Genomic DNA, 24,349 nt, shown 5'->3' with positions numbered 1-24,349 from the left:
AAATTACATAGTTAGGTCATGACTATAGATAAACATCTAGATCAACCTTGTCCAACATGCAGTCCAGGACAGCTCTGAATGTAGCCCAAAACAAATTTGTAAACTTTCTTAAAACATCATGAGATTTTTTTTTTCAATTTTTATTTTTTTTTAAGCTCATCAGCTATCATTAGTATATTTTATGTGTGGCCCAAGACAATTATTCTTCTTTCAATGTGGCCCAGGACAGCCAAAAGACTGGACACCTCTGATCTAGCTACAGATGGCACAGAAGTTAATGTGATTATAATTACTATTTCCACTATGTCTTTTTACTTATAACAGTACTTTTTTGTCTATATATCTCTGAATATATACTTATAATTCTTAGGCTTCTGTTTATTTCATCTTTATCAATGTACTGTGTCTCTGGAAATACAAGAACTATGAATGGTCATCCACGAAGGCCACTAGCTTACTGTGCAACTCCAGGTAAATTATTTCATCAATCTTTATGTCTTTATCTAGAAGAAGAAACACAAGAACAATACAGTCATAAAATAAGCTGTATCTGTATATGTGTGTGCCTGGGTGGGGATGGGGGACAGGGGTGCTTATCTCCAACCCTTGCTTAATAGAACAGTAGTTTCGGTACAGTTTCTACAAGTAAAACATTCCTTCCTTCACTGTTATAAAATCGGAAAGGTATTCCTTTAGAAAAAAAAAAATTATTTGCCCAGTGAATGAATAGTATTTTTTAAAGTATAACATTAAAGAAAAAAACAAACTCTTATAAACCCTAGTAGTAGGAATATTCATAATATTAACTATTTTAAAGAGCTATTGTCAAATAATGAGTAAACTACCCTTTCTCTTGTTTATTCTATTTCCAATTCAATGATTAGATTTCAGATGATACCCAAAAGGCATCAAAATAGTACTCAATAATCCTAATCATTAGACAAAAGGCAGCTCCTAGAATTTATGGGAGCTTGGTAGCCCACTCGGCCCAATGACATAAAACTCTTCCAGCCTTCACTTTAAGGGTGCAAGACCTTTTCGTGAATGTACCCAACAGCAGAAGGCTACAAATATTGTAAATTTGGGGTATGCTACTTGTTAGACCACTGAGTTTCAAACTGTTCCAATATGTGTATTAGATTCTACGTGTATGAGACTGTGTTGTAAAATACAGTCCCAAAGAAATGTATTTTACAACACAATCTAATACAGGTAGAAACAGAAAGATATAAAATCAAAAGTTTCCAAAATAATACTTAGCACCTTATTACATGTAATGTACTCACATTTCTATTTCTTCCTTCTTTAATGCTTGATCTACTAAACTGATTTTGTGTCCGTCTAAATGGATCATAATCTGCAGTTTTAAAACCAGTGCTTCAGAGTGATTTTACTTCTGGCTTCCTTAAATTTAGAATGTGGTTGTGTAATACAGTGAGGGAGCTAACACTAATGTTATTTTCCACTCTACACAATCTCAGTGCTTTCTATACTTATGATTTATTCTCTTAACATTTTTGTGAGGTCAGGAATATGATCTGAAGGATATCTAGTCATGAGTTACTTCCTAACTGACAGTAGACCACAGCTATCCCCAATAATACTAAACTCTTTTAATCTCCAAATCACTTCAAGAGAGCAAAAGATTCCATAAGCAAACTTCCAATAGCAGCACTATCCACCCCTTGCCACCTCCAAAAAAATCTTAAGAACTGGTACTGCTCGTGACCAAATACGAATTAGGCAGGGATATTTTTTCCTTATTAAATTATTTCAGCACCAATTTATACCTAAAGAAACATTCTACAAATGAATATTACTAAAAGAGAAAAGCCATCTGGCAAATATTTCCAGACCCACACTGGATGATGCATCTTTCCTTGGAACTAATACAATCCTTTCTCCATTACTCAACAGGGCTAACTACCTGTTATGATTCGAATGTCCCCCATAAAACTCACATTGAAATTTAATTGCCATTGTAACAGTGTTGAGAGGTGGGATCTTTAAGAGGTGATTGAGATCAGGAGGGTTCTGCCCTCATGAGTATATTAATGCCATTATCTTGGGATTTGGCTCCTGATAAAGGATGACATCTTGGCTCATCCCCTCTAGCTTGCGTGCTCACTTGCCCTTCTGCCATGTTATTATTCAGCCCTCACCAGATATCAGTGCCATGCTCTTGGACTTCCCAGCCTCTAGAACCATGAACCAAATAAACTTCTATTGTTTATAATTACCCAATCTGTGGTATTCCGCTATCACAGCAGAAAATGGACTAAGACACCACGTATATTTGTTTTATTCAAAAGCAATGGCATCTCCATTCAGGTAGTCCCTCAGAGCTCTCTACCATGCCAACCTAGAAAGAGCTCTACTCTGTAATGTTGTCTCTGCTATACATATGCCTACTGCTGTTTAAGACTTTCAGTCATTCAACAATTATTTTTGGAGTGCCTACAGTATGAAGGCACTATTTTACAGGGATCAGAGTCCACCCACTTGTTTCACTAAAAACTTTCTCTTCCCTTTAAAACTCAAAGATTTGGTGACCCTCTGATTACAGAGGGAATAAAACTAATTTAGAAAAAGAGGCTAAGACAACATGCACAGGAAAGAGTGAAGCACTTAAAAAGTATTAACTTTTTAATTTGGCCAGGCACGGTGGCTCACACCTGTAATCCCAGCACTCTGGGAGGCCGAGGTGGGTAGATCACCTGAGGTCAGGAGTTTGAGACCAGCCTGGCTAACATGGGGAAACCCTGTCTCTACTAAAAATACAAAAATTAGCCAGGCATGGTGGCGTACACCTGTAGTCCCAGCTACTCAGGAGGCTGAAGCATGAGAATCGCTTTAACCTGGGAGGCGGGCGTTGCAGTGAGCCAAGATCACGCCACTGCACTCCAGCCTGGGGGACACGGCAAGACTCCGTCTCAAAAAAAAAAAAAAAAAAAAAAAAGCATTAACTTTTTAACGTAATTAAAATTTTCAAAATAAATTTATTTTATAAAAATAATTTTATCTTTTAATTATTAAAATTTAATTAATGAGAATACATGGTATTATACAACTTAAAACTCTAAATGGCTTTCACGTTATTTTATTTGTATTTTATAACCTCATGAGGCTATTAGATTAAGAATGTACAGGCCATTTACACATTATAAAGTACTTGTAATCCCAGCACTTTGGGAGGCTAAGGCAGGAGGATCCCTTGAGGCCAGGAGTTCAAGACCAGCCTCAGCAACATAGCAAGATCCCATCCCTACAAAAAAATTTAAAACACAAACAAACAGAAAAAAACAGCAGGCATGGTGGCACACTCCTGTAGTCCCAGCTACTCGGCAGGCTGAGGCAGGAGGATCACTTGAGCCCAGGCATTTGAGGCTGCATTGAGCTATGAGCATGCTACTGCACTCCAATACAACTTGGGAGGCAGAGTGAGACTCTATCTCAGGAAAGGGAAAGGCAAAGGCAAAGGGAGAAGGAGAGGGAGAGGGAAGGAAAAGGAAAAGGAAGGGGAAAAAGAAAAGAAAAGAAAAGAAAAGAAACCAGTGTGCAGTATCACTCTATAGATGGGGAAAACGGAAGTCAAGAAAGGTTAAGTGACTTGCTCAGTCAAACTGATAGAAAGAGGCAAAGTCAGGACTTCACACTCTGAGCTGAATTCCACAAGATATTGGAACCATCACTCAGGGCTTCAAAACATCATAAATACCTACATACTAATTGGAAAAGTATGACCTAAAAGAAGAAAACTAAAGAGCTGTAATTAAAGCCAAACAGGGGAACCAACAAGATATTCCAATGTATTATCTCTTTACTGTTCTGCTCACATTAAAGAAAAACAGGCCGAAGATCAAAGAAAAACATTCCTGCTGACAGGCTGACCCACTCTACAAATAATTTCTGAACTGCCACAGGCACACAGATTCCCTGCCAAGGAAAATGTGGCAATTTTGCTCAGTGGATTACTGCACAGCGCTAAGTGAGTGAAGGTTGTATGGTCAAAACTGAAGTGCACACAAACCAGTTTTCTCAGGCTTCCATAACAACTTGTACCTCTCAAACTGCCTCCTTGTCTGAATGCAGCTTGCTGGGCTACAACAGAGACCTAGAGCCCTGAGTGTAAGTCTGTTATTCACTCGAGGAAATGTTCAAAACAGTAATGCCCTAATGATTTTACTGATCTCTATAGCTTCATTATAGAGTCAAGTTTCTGGGAAAGCTACTTCCCTACAGAAAGTTTTCCTTCACTCTCCTGTACAATGTCTTCTTGGCATTTTTTTTTTTTTTTGAGACGGAGTCTCGCTCTGTCACCCAGGCTGGAGTGCAGTGGCGCAATCTCGGTTCACTGCAAGCTCCACCTCCCGGGTTCAAGCCATTCTCCTGCCTCAGCCTCCCAAGTAGCTGGGACTACAGGTGCCCGCCACCACTCCCAGCTAATTTTTTGTATTTTTAGTAGAGACAGGGTTTCACCGTGTTAGCCAGGATGGTCTCGATCTCCTGACCTCGTGATCCACCCGCCTCGGACTCCCAAAGCGCTGGGATTACAGACGTGAGCCACCGCACCCGGCCTCTTCTTGGCATTTCTAATGTGCCACGTTTCCAGTGTGCCTCAACTCAGGGTATTTCTCAAGAGTCACTCAGGGCCAAACTGCATTAGCCTACTGCATTATGAGTTAATTTGTCCTAGAAGGAAAGAATTCAACTCTGGTTAGGGAGAATAACCAAATAATTTTAATATATGAACTCTCCATGGTACCAGGTGCTGATAAGAATACAAATTAAGAGGAGGACATAAGTCTTCTATCTCCTACACTGCCTAAAACAGCATCTTCAACACAGCAGGAACTCAATGTTTATTCAAATAAAGTAATTATGATATTGCCTATATTTTGACAGTTTTGTTTTGCAAGATCCTAGGATGTTTCTGCCTCCTCTCTCCCACATCTCTCCTATTTAAGCTTAACAAGACACAGTGGCAGTGGGTTGAATATGCAGAGGAGAATGGCTGGTAATCTGTAACTGGACTCTGCACACAGTGGCACTCTACCTACAAGTTCACAAGGTTCATCACATCATAGGCCATCAGAGCTGAATCTGTCCTTCACAGATGAAGACATTGAGGCCTACAGGTCACAAAGCTGGGAAATAGCGGAGCCAGGACTCAAATCTTCTGGTTTAAAATGCATTGTTTTTTCCACTGCCTAGTTTTCCAGAGCCAAACTATCAGTGGCACAAATCAGGAGACCAACAGTTCTCATAGTCCTGTCAGCTAGTTTACTCCAAGAGCCAAAGGGAAGGCTCTCATCTTCACTATGCTCCCAGTGAAGGCATACAGAACTTCCAGATGACCTAACAGCGTCCTACAAGGGCTGAGCACTTTGGGGAAGTGAACTGCTATTGCATGGCCTTCTCGAACTGCAAGCTTCATTCTTCTCTGAGCTAGAGACTTACACTCATACTACTTATTTGCTTACAAAGGAAAGATGGAAAGAAATTAGTTTGAAAAGTACTTCAGAAGAGTTGTCTTCAAAATCATAAAATGTTACTGTCTGAATGAACCTTAGAGACCACCTATAGTCCAATCTCATTTCAGTGATGAAGAAACTGAGGCCACAGACTAATACCAAAATGTGCCTTCCCTGGTTTCAAACTAGAGGCACAGCCCCCATGAGAATCTATCTTCTTCTTCAATATTCTTTCCATTAAGCCAGTGGGGGTACATCAATATCATCCAAGAAGCATGATTCCTGGAATGAATCATCTTCTTGGGTGAGAATACCCCACCCAGAGGGTCACTGAGTACAGAATGTGTATTTTGTAAACCTCCCTCAGGTGATTCTGACAGGCAACCCTGCTTAAGAATCCCTTCTCTTCCCCATCTTTTTATTTTATTAAAAGATGACCCAGTAGCTGACTTAACATATTACTGACACCCAATCACCAAACTTAATGGCTACCCGGTATACAGGTAGCAGGGAAAAGATATCCACCAAGCTTTCCTCGGAAGTGTTAAAAGTCAGGGCCCAGTCACGTCACTCTACTAGATATGAATTCATTGTTCCTGCCTAATATTTATTCTTTGGCCAGATACTAATCAAAATCAAAATCTTCTACCCCACAATCCTGCAAAGAAGACAGAATTTCTTGTTTGTTTTCCTGAACTATTCAACGCTTAATACTTTTTCCAGAAGGACCATAAATCTGAGCTTTACAGCAGGAATGGGCTGTTGAGGAAAAGAAAAATCTGTTCTACCCAGTTCAAATGTTACTCTAAGGACTAAGCCTCAGATTAGGGAGTGAAGTTAAAATACAGAAGAGACTCGGTTAGTATATTTATTCTTATCAACTTCTGCCCCCCGCCAAAAAAAAAAAACAGAAAGCAAAGCTAATTTAATCTGATTTTCTTTCATATTACAGTCTACAGAACTTCAAAGTGCAAAGTAAATAGGTAAGAAAATACTATTGTCTTTATAGCCTCCAAAGGCATTAAAGTTTTTCATAAAAAACACATCACAACCCCAAAGGGAAAATCCTCTTGGGTCATTAAAGAAGTAAGAACTGAGCAACAAAACCAGACAGCCATTCCAAGCAACCAGTAGTGACTGCAAGAAATGTTTGAGGAAACTGAATCATCATTTCTTAGGAGACAAAAAGCAAACCACATACTTCCCCCAAAATTCCACTATGTGAGTCAAGAGATCCAGTATCTGAGAAGTTCATCTCAAAAAGCTTAAGAGTCTACATTTTCCCTTCTAGCCAGGCCTTGCTAGATACGTACACTTGGTACCATTCCCCAAGCACCAACTGCTATACACTTAGCACAGGAGTATTCAGGCAAAGCATCTTTCTATCCCTGAAAAAACAAAACCATCTTGACCACAGAAAGAACACACATATGAAATGTTCCTAAGTCTTCAGAAGTGCACTCATGGAAAACCACAGCTTCTAAGTTCCTAAAAGCTGAATCCGAAAAACTGCTAAATGGTCACTTTATTAATTTACTTGTGGTCAGGACAAAGCATCAAGTAAAGGGAGATGCTGATTCTGTTAAGTAACAATTCTGAGCACCTCTCTTCTGAAATACATTTTTAAAAGTATCAGGAGGAGCTTATACTAGGACAGAAGACTAAATGCATAAAACTGAATTCAATAAGCAGAGGAACACACTGAAGGACACAGAGATAAGAGCAATTACCAGTTTTGTACGAAAATAGACTCCCAGCCTAAGGCAAGCAGGTAAGATATAGGGGGAAAAATATACAAATTTGCACATGGAATGTTGCTAAGTTTGCTATGAAATCCCAGAGTCTCTGAAAATAAACAGCTAAATGACTTACTGTGCACATGTATACAGGTTATATTTCAAAGTACAAATGAGTTTCATCATTCTCTAAAAACTAGAAATGATAATTTCCTGGATAATAAGCAAGATCTAGTGGAAAAGATCCCGTATTTCTCTCACAGAAAGAAGTCTTAACTTATCTGAGCATATCACGATTGGGGAAGAAGGGCAGAAGTTAGCTGACTTCTCCAGTCTCATACTTATCTTACTAACAGAATTCTCTATCTTTGTCTCGGAGTTAAGACACTTAGACTTTTCATAACCATTTGCAGAAATTCCTTCCGTACAACAGTCATGCTGCTATTAGAGTGAGGAATACTGGATATTTGCTAAGAAGTGTAACCTAACTAAAGCTATTTCTCTAGAGATTTCCAAAACGTAAGCCTGCTCAAAAGTATAAACAGGGACCTATCCCTAGGTCTCTGACTGACCTTCAACCTATATAAACACCCTTTGGAAAGTGCACCTTCAAAATTACCAAGAACCTACTTTTAAAAGCTGAAGTACGCAGCTGAGTAAATTTAATTTAAAATTAATATTTGGAAGAGTTTCAAACTTTGTGATATCTATTCAAAGTGAGCAGGAAAGTGTGCTTCTGTGATGTTATATGTATATATTGGTTTTTATCCACGGTTCCTGGTTCATAACCCCCATAGCCCTTGTTATAGTCTTTTATTATAATGTTGGGGCACTTTGGGCCTCAGGAAACAGAATCTCTCTCGACCTTCTCCTGTCCTCCTTTTACCTGCCTCAAAGCAAGACTCTAGTCCAACTGTGGGCCAAAAAACCCTCACTCCTGGGAGGGTCGTGCCCCATATTCTGCAGGAAGGAAGGCTGCACAGAAAGGCCAATGACAACCTGAACAGACAGGCCTTGCTGGGTTTCCGGTCAGTCTATTAGTATGAGATCATGCCTCCTGTGTCCAGTCACATTTCTACATGGTTGTCAATCATGCCTATGTAACGAAGCCTCCATAAAAACCCAAAAGGACAGGGTTCAGAGAGCCTCTGGATAGCTGAACACATGGAGGTTCCTGGAGGGTGGTGCACCCAGGGAGTCATGGAAGCTCCACACCCCTTCCCCTATACCTTGCCCCATGCATCTCTTCATTTGTAACCTTTGCAGTATCCCTTAAAATAAACGTGTAAACCTAAGTAAATGTTTCCCTGAGTTCTGTGAGCTGTTCCGGCAAATTAATCCAATCTAAGAGGAGGTCGTGGGAACCTCACCTTGAAGACAGTCAGTCAGACATTTCAAAGGACCAGACTTGCGACAGGTTAGGGTTGGGGGAGACAGGTATGGGTTGGGACTGAGCCCTCAACCCATAGATCTGACGCTATCTCCAGGTAGACGGTGTCAGAATTGAATTAGAGGATACCCAGTGATGTCTGTTGCTTGGAGTGTGGAGAAAAAAATCCCACACATTTGGTCACGCAACTCTTCTGTGTTGATTGTTGTAGAGTAGAGGACAGAGTTTTTCCCTACGGCTTCCAATGAAAAATTATGCATTATCTGGGACGCCCCTCCGGGGTTACCAGATTCTAATTATGAGGAGGCTGTTTACAGCTCTGAAAGTTGTAGATAACTGATAGCAGTGCAAAGTAATCTAGATCCCTAAATATGCAAATTCTGCCCTGTCAGGTGAAGGTTCACCTGACTTTCCTACCCCTAGGACAGAGAGTTGTTTTGCCTCCATTTGCACATTCATTTGATATTCCTGATCTATAAGTGAGCAGCTTTTTAGACCTCTCCTTTGAACGAGTTATAACATCTGCCTGGTTTCCTCTTTTGGAATAAAATAAAATCTTCAACACGTGTTCATTTTATGTCTGTATAAGAGTCAGGATATTACTTTTGAAAATTATCTTTTAACAAAAGCTAGAGATCTTTGCTGTTCCACAGACTCCTCCAACCCCCAGAAAATGCTTGTGAACATAAAATCTTATATAATTACAAAGAATTCAGGACATCCTAAAGGCCAGTCATAAAGGTCCATATTCCCCAGTTAATAACTTCTGTTCTACAATAAAGCATAGAAACAGCCTCAGTATTACAAAAGGTCCTATATAAGTAAAGTAAGCCCAAGACCCTGTGTCTCCTGCAGGTGAGAACAAGAGACATTGTTAGATATATCCATTACTTAAAATTCTGTAGGAAAAGCTCTATACCTGCAATAAAAAGGAGTGCAGTTCTGATCCATGCTACAACATGGATGAACCTTGAAACCATTAAGTGAAAAAAGTCAATCAGGAAAGACCACATATTTACTCTATGATTCTATTTACATGAAGTGTCCTGACTAAGCAAATCTACAGAAAGTAGACTGGTAGTTGCTGAGGACTGGTGAGAAGGAAATAAGGAAGTGACTGCTGAGTACTGGGTTTCTTTGGAAAATGTCCTAAAATTGATTGTGGGGATGGCTGCACAACTGTGAATATACAAAACACCAGAGTTGTACACTTAAAAAAGCATCATGACCTAACAATTCCATTTGTGTTCACCAAATGTCCCTTCAGCTAAGAAACCACCTAAGATTCTTTGGATTCACAGGCTTTCTTTCAATAAAAAAATAAAATTTAAAAGGCCTTCTGAAAAAGTGTCTAAATGGGCCAAGGACAGCAGAAATTGCAACTCCAGAAATAGAGAGTAAAGCTCTGGACTCCAAATGAAAGCAACCATAACTACCTAAGAATAACTTGCCTAAAGGTATATTTTTACGAGTTTATAGCCAGGATTATTAACTGCTAAAATGGTGAGATTTTAAAGAATTTTTTTTTCCAGCAATTCCTAAGCACATACTGTAGCAACTACCCAGATATCTGAAAAGGACAGTGACCTTTGAGTATTCTCCTGAACTGACACCTCACCACTATTCTTGTGGACTCTGAGAGTCATGTTAATGTGTTCTACAGAAAAGGCAGCTGTGGTGTCCTAGAAAGTCTGGACGGGTAATCAAAACCTTCAACTCTAATTTTAGCTCTCACTTAGAAGCTGTGTGATGTGTGGCACAACACTAAACCTCTATGCAACTGGACTTTGCTCATCTGCAAAAATAGAAGCCATCGGGATAATTCAACAAAAAGTTCAGGAGAAAAAAAAAAGATATCATCCACTCACAGGGTTGTTGTGAATATTATATGAGATAAGGTAATAAGAAAATGACTGCAGATAATAAACACTCATTAAATATTTAGTGAACCTGAATTATCTAATGATAAACATTTTCCTTTTCTCTTCAATAAGCAACAAGGAAAAGCAACCTTCCCAGTCACAAAGGAGCTGGAAGAGGCTTTAAGTAGTTTGATTCCCATGCCTATGTTGTATTTTCTCACAGATGGTGGTAATAAAACACACCTTAGTAATGAGCTGTTTCTCAGTTTTCTAAGAAAGATGTTAAGTCAACTCTTAATCTTCAACAATCTGTTAAATCAATTAGAAGGCTGTGAGTGCCCTCTGGCCTACCTATACAACAGGATTAAATCAGTTACCTACTATCTTTACAGATCGTAAACCTGTGTGTTTTCAGTCATCCAAACAGACTGTTGACTCCTGCGGTCATGATTCTTGAGAAAGCATTTGAAAACGTTTTCAGAAAGGGCTGGGTAACAGAGTCTTAGGCTTTCTTCCACTCTGGCCCAACACAGCCAGACAGGGAGCAGACTTACCCTGGCATCCTCATATTTGCCCTCCCCGGGGCCCTTCAGGACACTTCTGAAAGGCATCCCCTTTCAGAAGAATGTGAAAACAGAGTTTCCAATTTGCCTCAATTGTCTCAAAGACTTGGTGCCATTAAGACTGGAATTCAATACAGAATCGATCTACTCCTTTTTAGACCCATCTGTCAAAATGAATTCAAAAGAATGGAATTAAATGCTTCAGCAAAAGCCTCCAAACAACATGGTCCCCCAATATTGAGTATAAAGTGTTACTACAATAGCCACTTAGAATCTAAAGCATTCTAGAAGGTTATGATTTTAACCTGAGAATTAACTACTACAAATATTTTAAATTCTGCCCTTAACAGGGTCCTTTTCATACTCAAAAAGAACTAAGGTTGCTTTATTCCCATCAATTGTGTATTAACATTTACAGACTAGATAAACAAGAATGCAGTAAGCTTTATTCTCTGGGGAAATTACAGAAAAGGAAGGGCATTTCACATTTTAGAATTGCCTGTACAGGCTGGGTATGGTGGCTCACACCCGTAATCGCAGCACTTTAGGAAGCCGAGGCTTCTCAGTGAGGATGGTTAGAGACCCAGAGTTCAAGGCTGCAGGGAGCCAAGATCGCACCACTGCACTCCTGCCCGGGCAACAGGGTGAAACCCTGTCTCAGAAAAAAATAAAAATAAAAAATAAAATCAAAGTGCCTATACAGCTTCAGGAAAGAGTTCTCAGTGCTCTCCTCCATGTGTGGTATGCAGATGACAGAAATTTAACATTTGCTGCCCAAAGCTAAATCAAGAAGTTATATATTAAAACTCTCTGGGAGTGTAAATTAGTACAACCACTTTGGAAATCTGTTTGGCAGTACACGTTACCACACAGCAACTCTACGTTTTATGTTTACCAAGACATGTTCAAGAAGGCAGTAGTGTCATTCACAATAGCCAAAAAACTAGAAACATAAATGTTCTACAACTACAGAACAAATTAGTTACAATATAGTTATACATTGTAACACTACACAGCAGTAAGAAAGAAAAATAATGCTACCTAAGAACATGACTAAATCTCACAAACACAATGCTGAGCAAAAAGGCCACTTACAAAAAAGAATACACGGTATGTTTCCACTTTAGTAAAGTTCAAAATCGGCAAAACTAAGCAAAACTTTGGTAGGTATCAACTGGGAAGGGACATTAAGAAGCTGGCTGGAGTGCTGGAAATGTTTAATATCTTGATCTGGAAGTATATTAATACATAAATATTTACTGACCTGGATAATTAGGATTTGCGCCTTTTACTGTATGCAAATTGGACCTTAAAAAAAAAGCCCTATGGCCGGGCGCGGTGGCTCACGCTTGTAATCCCAGCACTCTGGGGAGGCCCAGGCGGGCGGATCACGAGGTCAGGAGATCGAGACCACGGTGAAACCCCGTCTCTACTAAAAATACAAAAAATTAGCCGGGCGCGGTGGCGGGCGCCTGTAGTCCCAGCTACTCGGAGAGGCTGAGGCAGGAGAATGGCGTGAACCCGGGAGGCGGAGCTTGCAGTGAGCCGAGATTGCGCCACTGCACTCTAGCCTGGGCGACAGAGCGAGACTCCGTCTCAAAAAAAAAAAAAAAAAAAAAAAAGCCCTATGATTTTTTTTAAACTCAAAAATGACTCATTCACTTTATGGGATAACAGAACAAATCGCTGATACATAAAGCCTGAATAATGGGCTAGGATTGTTCTGCAGTTTCTGCCTATACTAACAGGCAACTCATTCATTTATCATACATTTGCAGTTTCCTATTTCATGACAAAAAGCTGATGTAGCTATATTATGTTATGTCAAAAAGCAAATTATATGAAAAGCTCAACTTACAAGATGTAACAATGTTAAATCTGAATGCACCTAGTAACAAAATCTCAGCAAATATACAGCAAAATCTATTAATAATAGAACTAAAAAGGAGAAATAACTGATAAGGCATATGACTTGAAGAGGCAGCCACAAAACGGAAAATCCAAATGGTTAGTAAACATTGAAAAGGGTACTTAACCACATCAGTTATCAGGAAATGCATATGGAAATTACATTTATCTGCTTACCAGATTGGCAAAAAATAAGCTTTATAAATATCAGGTTTGCCAAGTTGGGTGGAAATAACTCTCATATATTGTTGATAGTGGTATAAATTGTATTGGTCTCTTTAGAAGAGTTTAGCAATATCTAGTGAAGTTAGGCATGTACGCCTTTACAATCAGCAATTCCACTCCTAGGCACAAATGCCAGAAAAACTCTTGCACTTGTGATCACTTGTTATATAAGAACGCTCATAACAGTAATGTTTGAAAAAGCCTCAAACTGGAAACAACCCAAATGTGAATTATAAGTCAAATGGATAAATAACTGCAGTTTAGTCACACAATAAAATACTATATATACAGCAATAAAAATGAATGAACTTAAACTACATGCAATAACATGGATCTCATGAATACTGAGCAACACAGGAAAATCACAAAAATAAAGATACATATGCATCCATTTACATCAAGTTTAAAAAAAACAAACTAAACTTAGGATGCATACACAGGTGGTTAAAACTATTTTTAAAAAGGCAAGGGAATAATTATAAAAGTCAGGACGGGGTTATCCCTAGAGGGGAAGAAAGGAAGTATTTGTAACAGGGTGGAGCATACGGAGTTAGAGATAAATGGCTTATATCCTAATCTGGTATCGTTGTTTTATTATTGTTCATTAAAATGTAGATATGTGCTTTCTATACTCTTCTGCATGTATAATAAATTCCAAAATAATTTTTAATTAAAATGGAGGGCAAGCCCTTCTTTAATCAAAATGGAAGACAAGCCCTTCTTTTTCCCTTTCCTCTTCCTCTTCATGAATGAAACATGAACCTGACAGGTGGAACCCCAGGCAGCTACCCTGGCCCAGTAGGGGATGCACTACTGACAGTGGAATGACAAAGACAGAAGCAGCCTGGCGCCTCAAAGACTCAGGAATGGCCTTATTAGCATGGAATGGAATGGAATGGAATTGTATTGGTATTGCATTGTATTGTATTGTACTGTAGTACTGTACTGTAGTATTGTATTGTTGTGTTGTGTTGTATTGTATTGTATTGTGTTGTAATTTTTTTGAGACAGTCTCACTCTGTCACCCAGGCTGGAGTGCAGTAGTGTGACCTTGGCTCACTACAACCTCCACCTCCCGGGTTCAAGCGATTCTCATGCCTCAGCCTCCTGAGTAGTTGGGATTACAGGCGCCGACCACCACACCCAGATAATTTTTGTATTTGTAGTAAAGATGGGGTTTCACCACATTGCCCAGGCTGATCTTGACCTCCTGGCTTCAACTGATCTACCCACTTCGGCCTCCCAAAGTGTTGGGATTACAGGTGTGAGCCACCGCGCCGGGCCAGTTTTCTCTTAAAGAAATATATTTGTATCTTTTAAAAAATCTCTATTACTTTAGGTTTTTCTGTTATATACACTCAAAACTAATTCTAGCTGATGCATTCAGTGATTTGGACACACGGAAGATTTGCTAAAAATTAAAGCTGTCCAACAGTGGAAAGAACTCCCTGAGAAAGTATGTAGCACTCACTCCTGACAGGGCATTGTAGAGGGATCCTTAGGCAGCAAGAAAGCTGGACTGCAGGACTTCTAAAGGCCCTTCAGGCAATTAAGATTCTAAGGCTACTACTGGAACAAAGCAGCTTTGGGCTTGCCAAAGCTGTGGCAACTGTGTGCCTCCGAATCGATCCTGTTAAAATCAGTGGGAACATGCCCGTTCTATAATCCATATCCTATCTACCTTCAAGAGTCTGTTCAAGAATTATCTCCTCATTTGTGCCTTTTAAGACAAACTTGACCTCAACTCCAGCATGCTGGGTGTTCTCCCCTCCAGATGATCTCCTCCTCTAGATCCTCCATCCAGCATTTTCCAGCTCGGCTATGTGCCTCCAGATTCCACCCTCTGAATTAAATCAACCAGACTCCTTAACTTCTGGTTTCCAGTTGTGTTAGACCAATGGGAGGCTACAGCAGGAGATCAGAGGGTAGGAAAAGAGTTTGAAGTATTTATTCCCTTTGATTCCTTTCCTGTTGGGTCACTGGCTGGCATTCCTACAGGTTACCTTCTCCTTTATCTCAACTCGCTCAAAGTTCCAGAAACTACTCCCTTCCTTGCCCTCTCACAGGCTTAAGAGTGTAATCCCAGCTACTCGGGAGGCTGAGGCAGGAGAATCACTTGAACCCGGGAGGCGGAGGTTGCAGTGAGCCGAGATCGAGCCACTGCACTCTAGCCTGGGCAACAGAGCAAGACTCGTCTCAAAAAAAGAAAAAAAAAAAAAAGAGTGATAATGGCTCTCCTGTTGCTAGCTAGCCCCTAGATGTTTCATCTAGATGTTTTCCTTAAACCTGCTCAGCCTTGAAAATAGTCCCTTGATCCCTTAGTATGCTGTTGAATTATGCCAAGATATGACTGATATATCCACAAACTACTCGCAGCCTTCACTATTCCATCTTCTCAGAGGGCCCCTATCTCCCCTTCCCCCACAGCATGGTTTCTCTCTCAGTAATTGGGTTCTGTACGTTTACACATACAGACTGATTCCCATCAATTCCCTATGGAAATTCTTAAACCCAGGCTGATTCTCAATTCTGCCACCAATGTGCACAAACTGTATGTAATATTAGATTGGGTAAAACCTAATTAAGAAAGTAAATATTACTAAAAATTCCTGACACATAGACTGAAAAGCTAAGTCAAATACTGGGATTTGGATTCTATCTGTTTATAACTCTCTTTTCCTTTAAACCAAAGGCTGTGGAAATTATTATAGATCTGTTTCATCTATAACATTGGGAGAATGCCAAATACAGTGCTCATCCTACAACGGCCACTCAAATGTCAACAAATTTTTTAACGTCCTAGCAACAATCCCAATGAATTTTCCCTTTCTTCTAACAAATCCTACAAACAAGACACAAGGCTCAAATAATAGAACAGAGCTCCTAAGGTCAATCTTTCAGTTTATTGCTTAAATCCCATTTGAGATTCAGAAAGAAAGCATCCCTGAAGAAGATTCAAGGGTCACAGATAAAGACGCTCAGGGACCTGGAAATATTCAATTTTTGAACCCAAAAAACGAAACTGAGGAAAGCTTGCTGTTTGCAAATCGAGAAAAGAGTGGTGCAGAAATGTTGCAGAGGACAGCATTGCTTAAGAATTCTGCACTGCTATAAAAGATCATGCTGCACCATCTCCAATACACATTCCTGAGCAGCAAGGCTTGACCCATGGGCAAAATAACCCCAAGTGAGACAATAACAGACACGTTAACCTCCAAGAAGGGAACCACTTCCCCACCCATATGAAAGCACAGACTACACAGATATCCAGGTATCTATGGTAAGAAACTTCAGACCAGTTTCTCAACCTCACCACTATTGACATTCTAGGCCAGATAATTCTTTTTTGCAGGAAACTGTGCATTGTAGGATGTTTAGTTGCATCCCTAGCCTCTATCCACTAGATGCCAGCAGAACCCTTCAGGTGTGACAACCCAAAATGTCTCTAGACATTGTCAAATGTCACTGGAGGGCAAAATTGCCCCTGGTCAAGAACCACTGCCCTAGATAAGCAATTATCACTCAAACCCCACCTAGCACTACCAGGGTGCACATGCTAACCTTGGTTCATCTATGGATACCAGCTAATTTAGTCATCATTTTCTGATGAGAAAAGAAAAAACCACCTAAGGGGTAGACTGGCTTTATAAAATACCTTTTTCTTAAAAACTACAAATATCTGGCAACTTGCAAAGTGATACCACCCTCTAGCACCAAGGAGGAGAGTATGAATAAAAAGAATGGTTGCCAAGGGGGAGAAAGGCTGCCACAAAGCTACCTGACTTGAATTCCCTGACATCATCACAACTCTCAGCAGATGAACATACTCATTTTATTCTCTATGAGACACAGGTGGAAAGTACTGCAGTCTATGACACATCACATACTAGCAAATGGAAAAAGGCAAGCAAATTATCCTAATCAAATGATGACAAAATTGAGGGCAGGAACACACTGAGGGCTGATAGCCCGAGCCTGTCAGTCCGGATTCAAGGCTTGTTATATGTGGACTCCAGGTCATCTCCAGGTTTTCTCTCACAGCGTACTGTCCACACAAGTAGTTTTCAACCCTATGACTCAATGCCCTCTTTTTATAACAAATATTCTGTAATCCCTTTTACTATTCTGAAATGGCATTTAAAGATTATAACACTATGCCTGCAGACACAAGTTTTAAAATTTCAATATAATTCATTAAATGTGATGTAAAGGAAAATAAAACACAATTTTTTTTTTTTTTTGAGACAGTCTCGCTCTGTCGCCCAGGCTGGAGTGTAATGGTGCAGCCTCAGCTCACTGCAACCTCCACCTCCCAGGTTCAAGCAATTCTCTTGCCTCAGCCTCCCGAATAGCCGGGAATACAAGTGTACGCCACCATGCCTAGCTAATTTTTGTATTTTTAGTAGAGACAGAGTTTTGCCATGTTGACCAGGCTGGTCTAGAACACCCGGCCTCAAGTACTCTGCCCGCCTCAGCCTCCCAAAGTGCTGGGATTACAGGCATGAGCCACCACACCTGACCCAATAAACAAGATTTAATAATAATTTAATAATAAAACATGTATTTTCAGACTACACTAGAAGAAAAAAGATTCCCTCCTCCCCCAGTCCCCCATTCCCAAAGTGCCCCCTAGAGGGTGGAGCTATCCTATTCCATCTGCTCCACAAAGACCCTCTCCCATCAGTCATAATGGTCAGCAACCTCTACCCTTACCAGAGGTAAGGACACAAAGTAGGCAAGAGGGAGGGATCTGAAGTCAGACCAACTGAGGTTAAACGTGGCTCCACCACTCAACTGCTGTGGTTACCCTCTATAAGCCTCGTTTTTCATCTGTAAAAAGGACACCAAAAGGTTTTTGTGAAAATTAAATAAGTACAGTATTCCTACACTTAACATGCAATACATGCTCAATAAATGTTAGCTATCGGAGTTAACATTACTATTCCTGAATCCACCTTGTATTGTTTCCTAGCGTTTGCTCTCTTATTCCATTACCAGAAAAGATGGGAGACTGGATATCCATTTTTCAGAGACACTCTTCAACAGATTCGTGTATAACGTAAGCTTCATTACAGGCCAGGTGCAGTGGCTCATGCCTGTAATCCAGCACGTTGGGAGGCCAAGGCAGGCGGTTGGATCCCTTGAGCCCAGGAGTTAGATACCAGCCTGGGTAACATGGCGAACTACCATCTCTACAAAAAAAAAATACAAAATCAGCCGGGAGCGGTGGCATGTGCCTGTTGTCCCAGCTACTCAGGAGGCTGAGGTGGAAGGATCATCTGAGCCTCAGAGATTGAGGATGCAGTAAGCTGAGATCATGCCACTGCACTCCAGCCTGGGCATTGGAGTGAGACCTTGTCTCAAAAAAAAAAAAAAAAAGCTGCATCACATGACTTCTAAGATTATTTCTAATTCTGAGATGCTAAACTGCACTGAGGTTATTTTTTCATTCACTTAGGTCCTTTCTTCCCAGGTGGAGGGCCAAGAACATGTCTGACATATCATATAAAGTAGTTAGAGAAATACCTCATAGAATGACGGTTTAGTGTGCCACTGAAAACCCAGCCTTGGTTATTGGTTCTTTACCATTTAGTTCCAAATGGTATTATACATTACAGTCAAGGAATGAATGACAACTTTTCCAGTGAAAGCACTTCACACAACATGTATGTTGTCTTCAGAAAGTGTGACTGCCTAGGGCCACTCACATCTATGTGGATTAATTCCTTACAGCAACAAGCAAAGCAACACTCCTAAACATTCTAAATTAACAGGTGAGGAGGTGAAAGGTGGTGGCAACAGCTAGAGAAATACCTCAAAACAAAACTGATTCCAAAGTTAATATTCCGAGTAAAAGCAGTCATTGTTCTGTTGAAGTAAATGCATAGGCCCTAGAAGTAATAACCATATCTCTGTGCATGGGGAAATATCTTACATATAAGAACCTATAATTTACATAAACATATCCTTCTGTAAGAGGATAAACAGAAACTGTCAATTGCTACAAGTGACTCTGCATTAACCATCCAAGATGCTCACAGCAGTTATTTCTGGGTGATAAATTACTGCATGGGGTAGAGGGGAATGAAGGGGATGTAGGAGATAGAGGAGATTAACAAATCCCCTTTCCTTTCCCTTACTTATAGTTTCCAGTATTTCTAACATAATGGTCTTTTAATAAGAATTTTAAGTTATATAAGGGTATTAATTAAAACTGAAAAATCCATGAAATTTGGGGCAAGAAACTATTTTCGATCAACTTTTCATTGGGATCTGTGGATAACCTAAGTATTCATCTATGTCTCTCACATGCAACCTAAAATTATCCTAGTTCCCTGCCTCAAATCACAATGGATCAAAACTTAGTTTCTCTCTTCTTTATGCCCCCTGCAGACCTTACAGGTTATGCCACTACGATGTCAGCACCCAGTATAAGGAAATCTCACTACCAGTTTTTGCCAGTTTCCCAGTGACACCAACCCATCCTCTGGTATAGTGAAATCAAGAGAGAGAAATTAATTGTTTTTAAACCACTGATTTTGCACTCAGAGAAGTGACAAAAACAAACAAACAAACAAACTTGGCTGGGCACGGTGGCTCACGCCTGTAAGTAATCCCAGCACTTTGAGAGACCAAGGGAGGTGGATCACCTGAGGTTAGGAGTTTGAGAGACCAGCCTAACACAGTGAAACCCCATCTCTATTAAAAATACAAAAATTACCCAGGCATGGTGCTGTGCACCTATAATCCCAGCTACCCGGGAGGCTGAGGCAGGAGAATCGCTTGAACCCGGGAGGCAGAGGTTGCAGTGAGCTGAAATTGTGCCATTGCACTCCAGCCTGGGCGACAAGAACGAAACTCCATCTCAAAAACAAAACAAACAAACTAAACCCGGACACTTTTTCTATACCACAATTTCAAAGCTATAAACTCTCCATAATTCTCACTAAAAAGTCCATAAGGAATCATAAAAGTCCCAAAAATAAAATGTCATTTTGATAAACACGCATTTAGCAACGCTATTCTTCCCTGCTCAATAAAACAGCACAGAAAGATCTCAGGAGGAGAGGAAACAGCTCTAAAGCAGGCATACCTCTCTGCCCAACAAAAGAACTTAAATTCAGACTGGTTCAATCCAACAAGCATTTGTTAAGCACATACTATATTCAGAGCACCATGCTAGGTGTTTATTCATCTCTAAACAAGGAAGACACGATTATCTGCCTGCTGAGGAACCATAACTCTAATCTGGAAGACAAACACTCAGATAAACTAATATATGGCAGACCCTGATAAAACGTAGTAATAGAGGTTTCAAAACTGCTCTGGTAGTATGGGAATGGAGGGATTAAAACTGCAAGAATTATGAAAAAGAAAGCCAGGAGAGGTGACTTGTGCTCCTAGTCCTAGCTACTCCAGAGGCTGAAGTAAGAGGATCACTTGAAGTGGGAGTTCCAGGTTACAGTGAGCTATGATTATGCCTGTAAATAGCCACTGTACTGCGGTCTGAGGAACATAGCAAGACCCTGTCTCATTTAAAAAATAATAATTTTGAAAAAGATTCTTCTATAACTTAAGTTCTACATATACTGTATTGATATATTTAATTCAGCCATTTATTCATCCTGATCATTCATCCAAAATAAAAGGTGGTTGGCCAGGCGCGGTGGCTCACGCCTGGAATCCCAGCACTTCGGCAGGCCAAGGCAGGTGGATCACCACAGGTCAGGAGTTCAAGACCACCTGGCCAACATGGAGAACCCCGTCTCTACTAAAAATACAAAAATTAGCCGGGCGTGGTGGCGTGCGCCTGTAATCCCAGCTACTCGGGAGGCTGAGGCAGGAGAATTGCTTGAACCCAGGAGGCAGAGGTGGCGGTGAGCCGAGATCATGCCACTGCACCCCAGTCTGGGCAACAGAGTGAGACTCCATCTCCAAAAAAACAAAACAAAACAAAATAAAAGGTGGCAGAAATGCTCAGCTACCAAAAGCAAGCATCAGAGGTGAAATCTACACACTGGGATCCTTTGGACTAAAAAAACGGAGACAAGTGCCTTGGAACCAGGAGGATGTCTGCAAAAGGCTCACCAACATCAGAAGGTCTGTACTAGCCATCTTCCTCTTCCAGCCTCCTCTCCGCGCTCCCCTTTTTCAGACTCTGTAAAAGGGAACCAGGTTTGTTTACTTCTAGAGCTTTAAACTGTCTCGCCGGCCCACCTAGATTCGCCAGAGCAGCCAAGTTATGGTTCTCTCCCTCCTTTGAAGGCTCAGCTTTCACTCCCAGATATCACTCCACCCCTAGCACCCCAGACCAGCGAATCAAAATCCTGCTGCAACTAGGTTTCCCTCCCACAGCTGATGAAACTAATCCAGACCCAGACTCCCACAAAGCATTCCACCCAGGTGGAAACTAGGGGAAACGCCCCGTCTGTGCGCGATCGGGGTGGGGAGCCCAGCCCAGGCCACCTAACCCGGGCTGAAGGTGCCGAGGGTGCCAGGGTCCTGCCTCCTCCGCACTCCCTTCAGAAGCAGCACGGCCTCGCTCTCGTTGTCACCCCTCCCTCCTCACAGCCTTCCCCTCCCGTCGGAGGACCAGCAAATCCTGGCCGCCCACGCCCACTCCTACCCCACGGCAGGCGTGGGCTCCAGACCCGCCCCACCGCTGCCCCGCGCCCGCCCGCCGTCCACTCGCTTGAACCTCGGCGGCTGGTGCGCACGCCTTCAGCCCGCCCCCGCCGCCTCTGCGCGCCCTCGGCCCACCGGGCCCCTGTCCTCTCCTCATCCCGCGGCGCCTCCGTCCCGACCCTCACAGCCCCCCAGAGCCCGCGGCGGCCCCTCTACCTCCTCACGCCGGAACCAGCTTCCAGTCTCCTTCCCTCGAGCACCCGGCCGGCGCCACCTCCTGCGTCTCCCTCAACAGGCGACGTACTCGCAGGCCGCGAGACCCAGGATCTCCTGTTGCCGCCGCCGAGATTGGAGGCCCGGCAGCCGCCGGCCTCGCCCCTCCCGGAAATGGCTCCGGGGGCACCGGCCCGGCTCCCGGACCCTGGCGTGCGCGGCCCCGCTGCTGCCAGCCGCGCGCACGCCCGGACCCGGGCCCCACGGCGTGTGCGCGCCGCCTACCGGCCAGGCAGCGAGCTGCACCCAGGCCCTCCGGTGAATGTCTCAACCAGGCCGTCCTGGGGCGGCTGTGGGATCCCGACGGTCACCAACTTCTCTTCCAAACTGCCTTGGACAAAAAACTTTCTGGTCACATTTGGTCACTTGGAGCCTCCTGAGAGAGTAGGTCTGCAGGGCATTGTACAAACTAATCCAGAACAGCCACAGAGTTGGGTCTCTTTCCTGGGCCGGGGACTTCATTTTTCCATCGAGGTCAGTGGTGCCTGAAGAAACGCAACAAGGAAACTCATTTAATGGAAATACCATCCTCATCGTCCCCTCCACCACTGCCCCCCTACCCCGAAAATAAAATGGAGAGCAGAGGCTACTCTGCCATCACTACTTTCATGAGCAGTGCTGGGAATCACCTTATACGCAAGTGCAAGGGCCCACTGGGATCACAAAGGTCGCCTTCATTTCCAGATTAAAAAAACTAAGTCTCAGCTGGGCGCAGTGGCTTAGGTCGGTAATCCCAGCACTTTGGGATGCTGAGGCGGGAGGGTTGTCTGAGTCCAAGAGTTCTAGATCAGCCTGAGCAACATAGTGAGACCCCCAGCTCCAAAAAGAAAAAGAAAATACTAAGTCTCAAATAGGTTTCCCATGACTTGTCCATATTGTCACAACATTGCTTTAGTAGAAGCAGAAGGCAGTGCAGTTACATGGAACCAACTGGTCAATGACCTGCATTCAAGATTTTTTTTCAATAGATTTTAAAATGACACCTAGATAGACTCTTGAAATCTCTCAAACAAAGATGACACTAATGAGGGTACCCAATTCCATCCCCTTAGAAAATGTTGCCATGACACTAAAATTAGTGCATCATCATCACTACCGTCATTAGCCTCATGTAGTGCTTTCAGGATGAAATGTACTATCACAGCTGCCCTCCTCTGCATACCCCATCAGCACTTCCCAATTCCCCAGCCAGAATGGTTAAGGCCCTGAGACTATGAACAGGTTGTCTTTAGGCCTCCTCACCCCCATTCCATCAGAACTCCCAGACATCTCTACCAACCAGAGCCCCTGACTCAGGCATGAACACCCCCATAACCCTTAGCACCCTCACTACTGCTCCCCAGCAGACATGAATTCTCAGTGTTTAAGGATCAGAAAATGTTCTGGGGCCTCTTGCCAATGCCTACTCATCAAGAGTTGCTTTAGGGTTTCAGGTACGCCTTCCCATTCTCCATCTCCTACCCTTCTGCTTTAATTCTTCATCAGATCCCCCAGGAACTGCACACCCCCTCTCCATCTCCTTGTTAGTTACCACCCCCACATCCTTTAATCTAGAATGTGTGCACCCAGATGACTGGAGGGCAGGGTCATGTCTGATTCTTCCCTACACCCTAACACACAGTATGCAGTCTGCTTATTCTTCCCAGATGCAGAAACCAATTCAATCATATCGACTGATCCTTACTTTGCCAAGAACTATGCTAGGCACCTTTACATACAAGCCTTATTTATGCCCTGACTTGCCCAGATCAGGTGACTCTTATCATCCCTCAACTTGTAAACAAGGACACCAAGACCAAAAACGGAAATGATCCTTCCAAAGACACACAGGCAGGATGGGGTGGAGTTTGCGTGGGAGTTTGAAGGGGAAGCCAAGGGTTCAGAATTTGTAGGGGGGACCTCAAATATGCTTTTTGGTTAATTAGAATCAAAAAATGGTAGAGCTAGAGGGGTCTTCAGCTATTCGCCAGCTCCATCCCAGAAAATCCACAAATACACGTGAAGAAACTGAGGTCCAGAGAGAGATGCGACTCCTGGCAGTTCCTGGCAGAGCCCAGCCTAGAACATGGGTCTGAGTTTGCAACTCTGTGAGCCCATGAAGCTGTGTGTGTGTGTGTGTGTGTGTGTGTGTGTGTGTGTGTGTGTGTGTGAAAGAGAGAGAGAGAGAGACTTCAGACCACCCTGCTCTCCTACCCCACACTCTCTCTGACAGCAGAATGAAGTTAGGAGGCACTTAGCTGGCTGGTCAGAAGCAGAGGAGGGCTATCTGGAACTTCCATTCTGCAAGTGTGGT

The 24,349-nt window shown here is 42.2% G+C and overlaps 1 protein-coding gene across 3 annotated transcripts in view; it reads right to left on the bottom strand.

Annotated features, from left to right (window-relative positions):
* Positions 1-22,227, bottom strand: part of SGPL1 (sphingosine-1-phosphate lyase 1) — a 60,905-nt gene extending 38,678 nt beyond the window's left edge. Inside the window, exons 1-2 of one of the 3 annotated variants that reach the window (XM_055274593.2) lie at positions 22,000-22,227; positions 21,247-21,316 (exon numbers count right to left, since the gene is read on the bottom strand). In XM_055274593.2, the coding sequence (XP_055130568.1) occupies positions 21,247-21,273 (27 nt within the window). In that variant the 5' untranslated portion in view covers positions 21,274-21,316; positions 22,000-22,227. Of the gene's footprint in view, positions 1-21,246; positions 21,317-21,999 lie in introns of those variants that run through there. The other 2 variants (XM_063637913.1, XM_063637914.1) reach the window with 2 other exon arrangements.
* Positions 22,228-24,349: the final 2,122 nt, after the last annotated feature.

This window comes from Symphalangus syndactylus, chromosome 4 (assembly GCF_028878055.3).
Source record: "Symphalangus syndactylus isolate Jambi chromosome 4, NHGRI_mSymSyn1-v2.1_pri, whole genome shotgun sequence".
NCBI lineage: Eukaryota > Metazoa > Chordata > Mammalia > Primates > Hylobatidae > Symphalangus > Symphalangus syndactylus.
The sequence above is the reverse complement of the archived record's forward strand: the minus strand, read 5'-3'. Positions and strand labels throughout refer to the sequence as shown.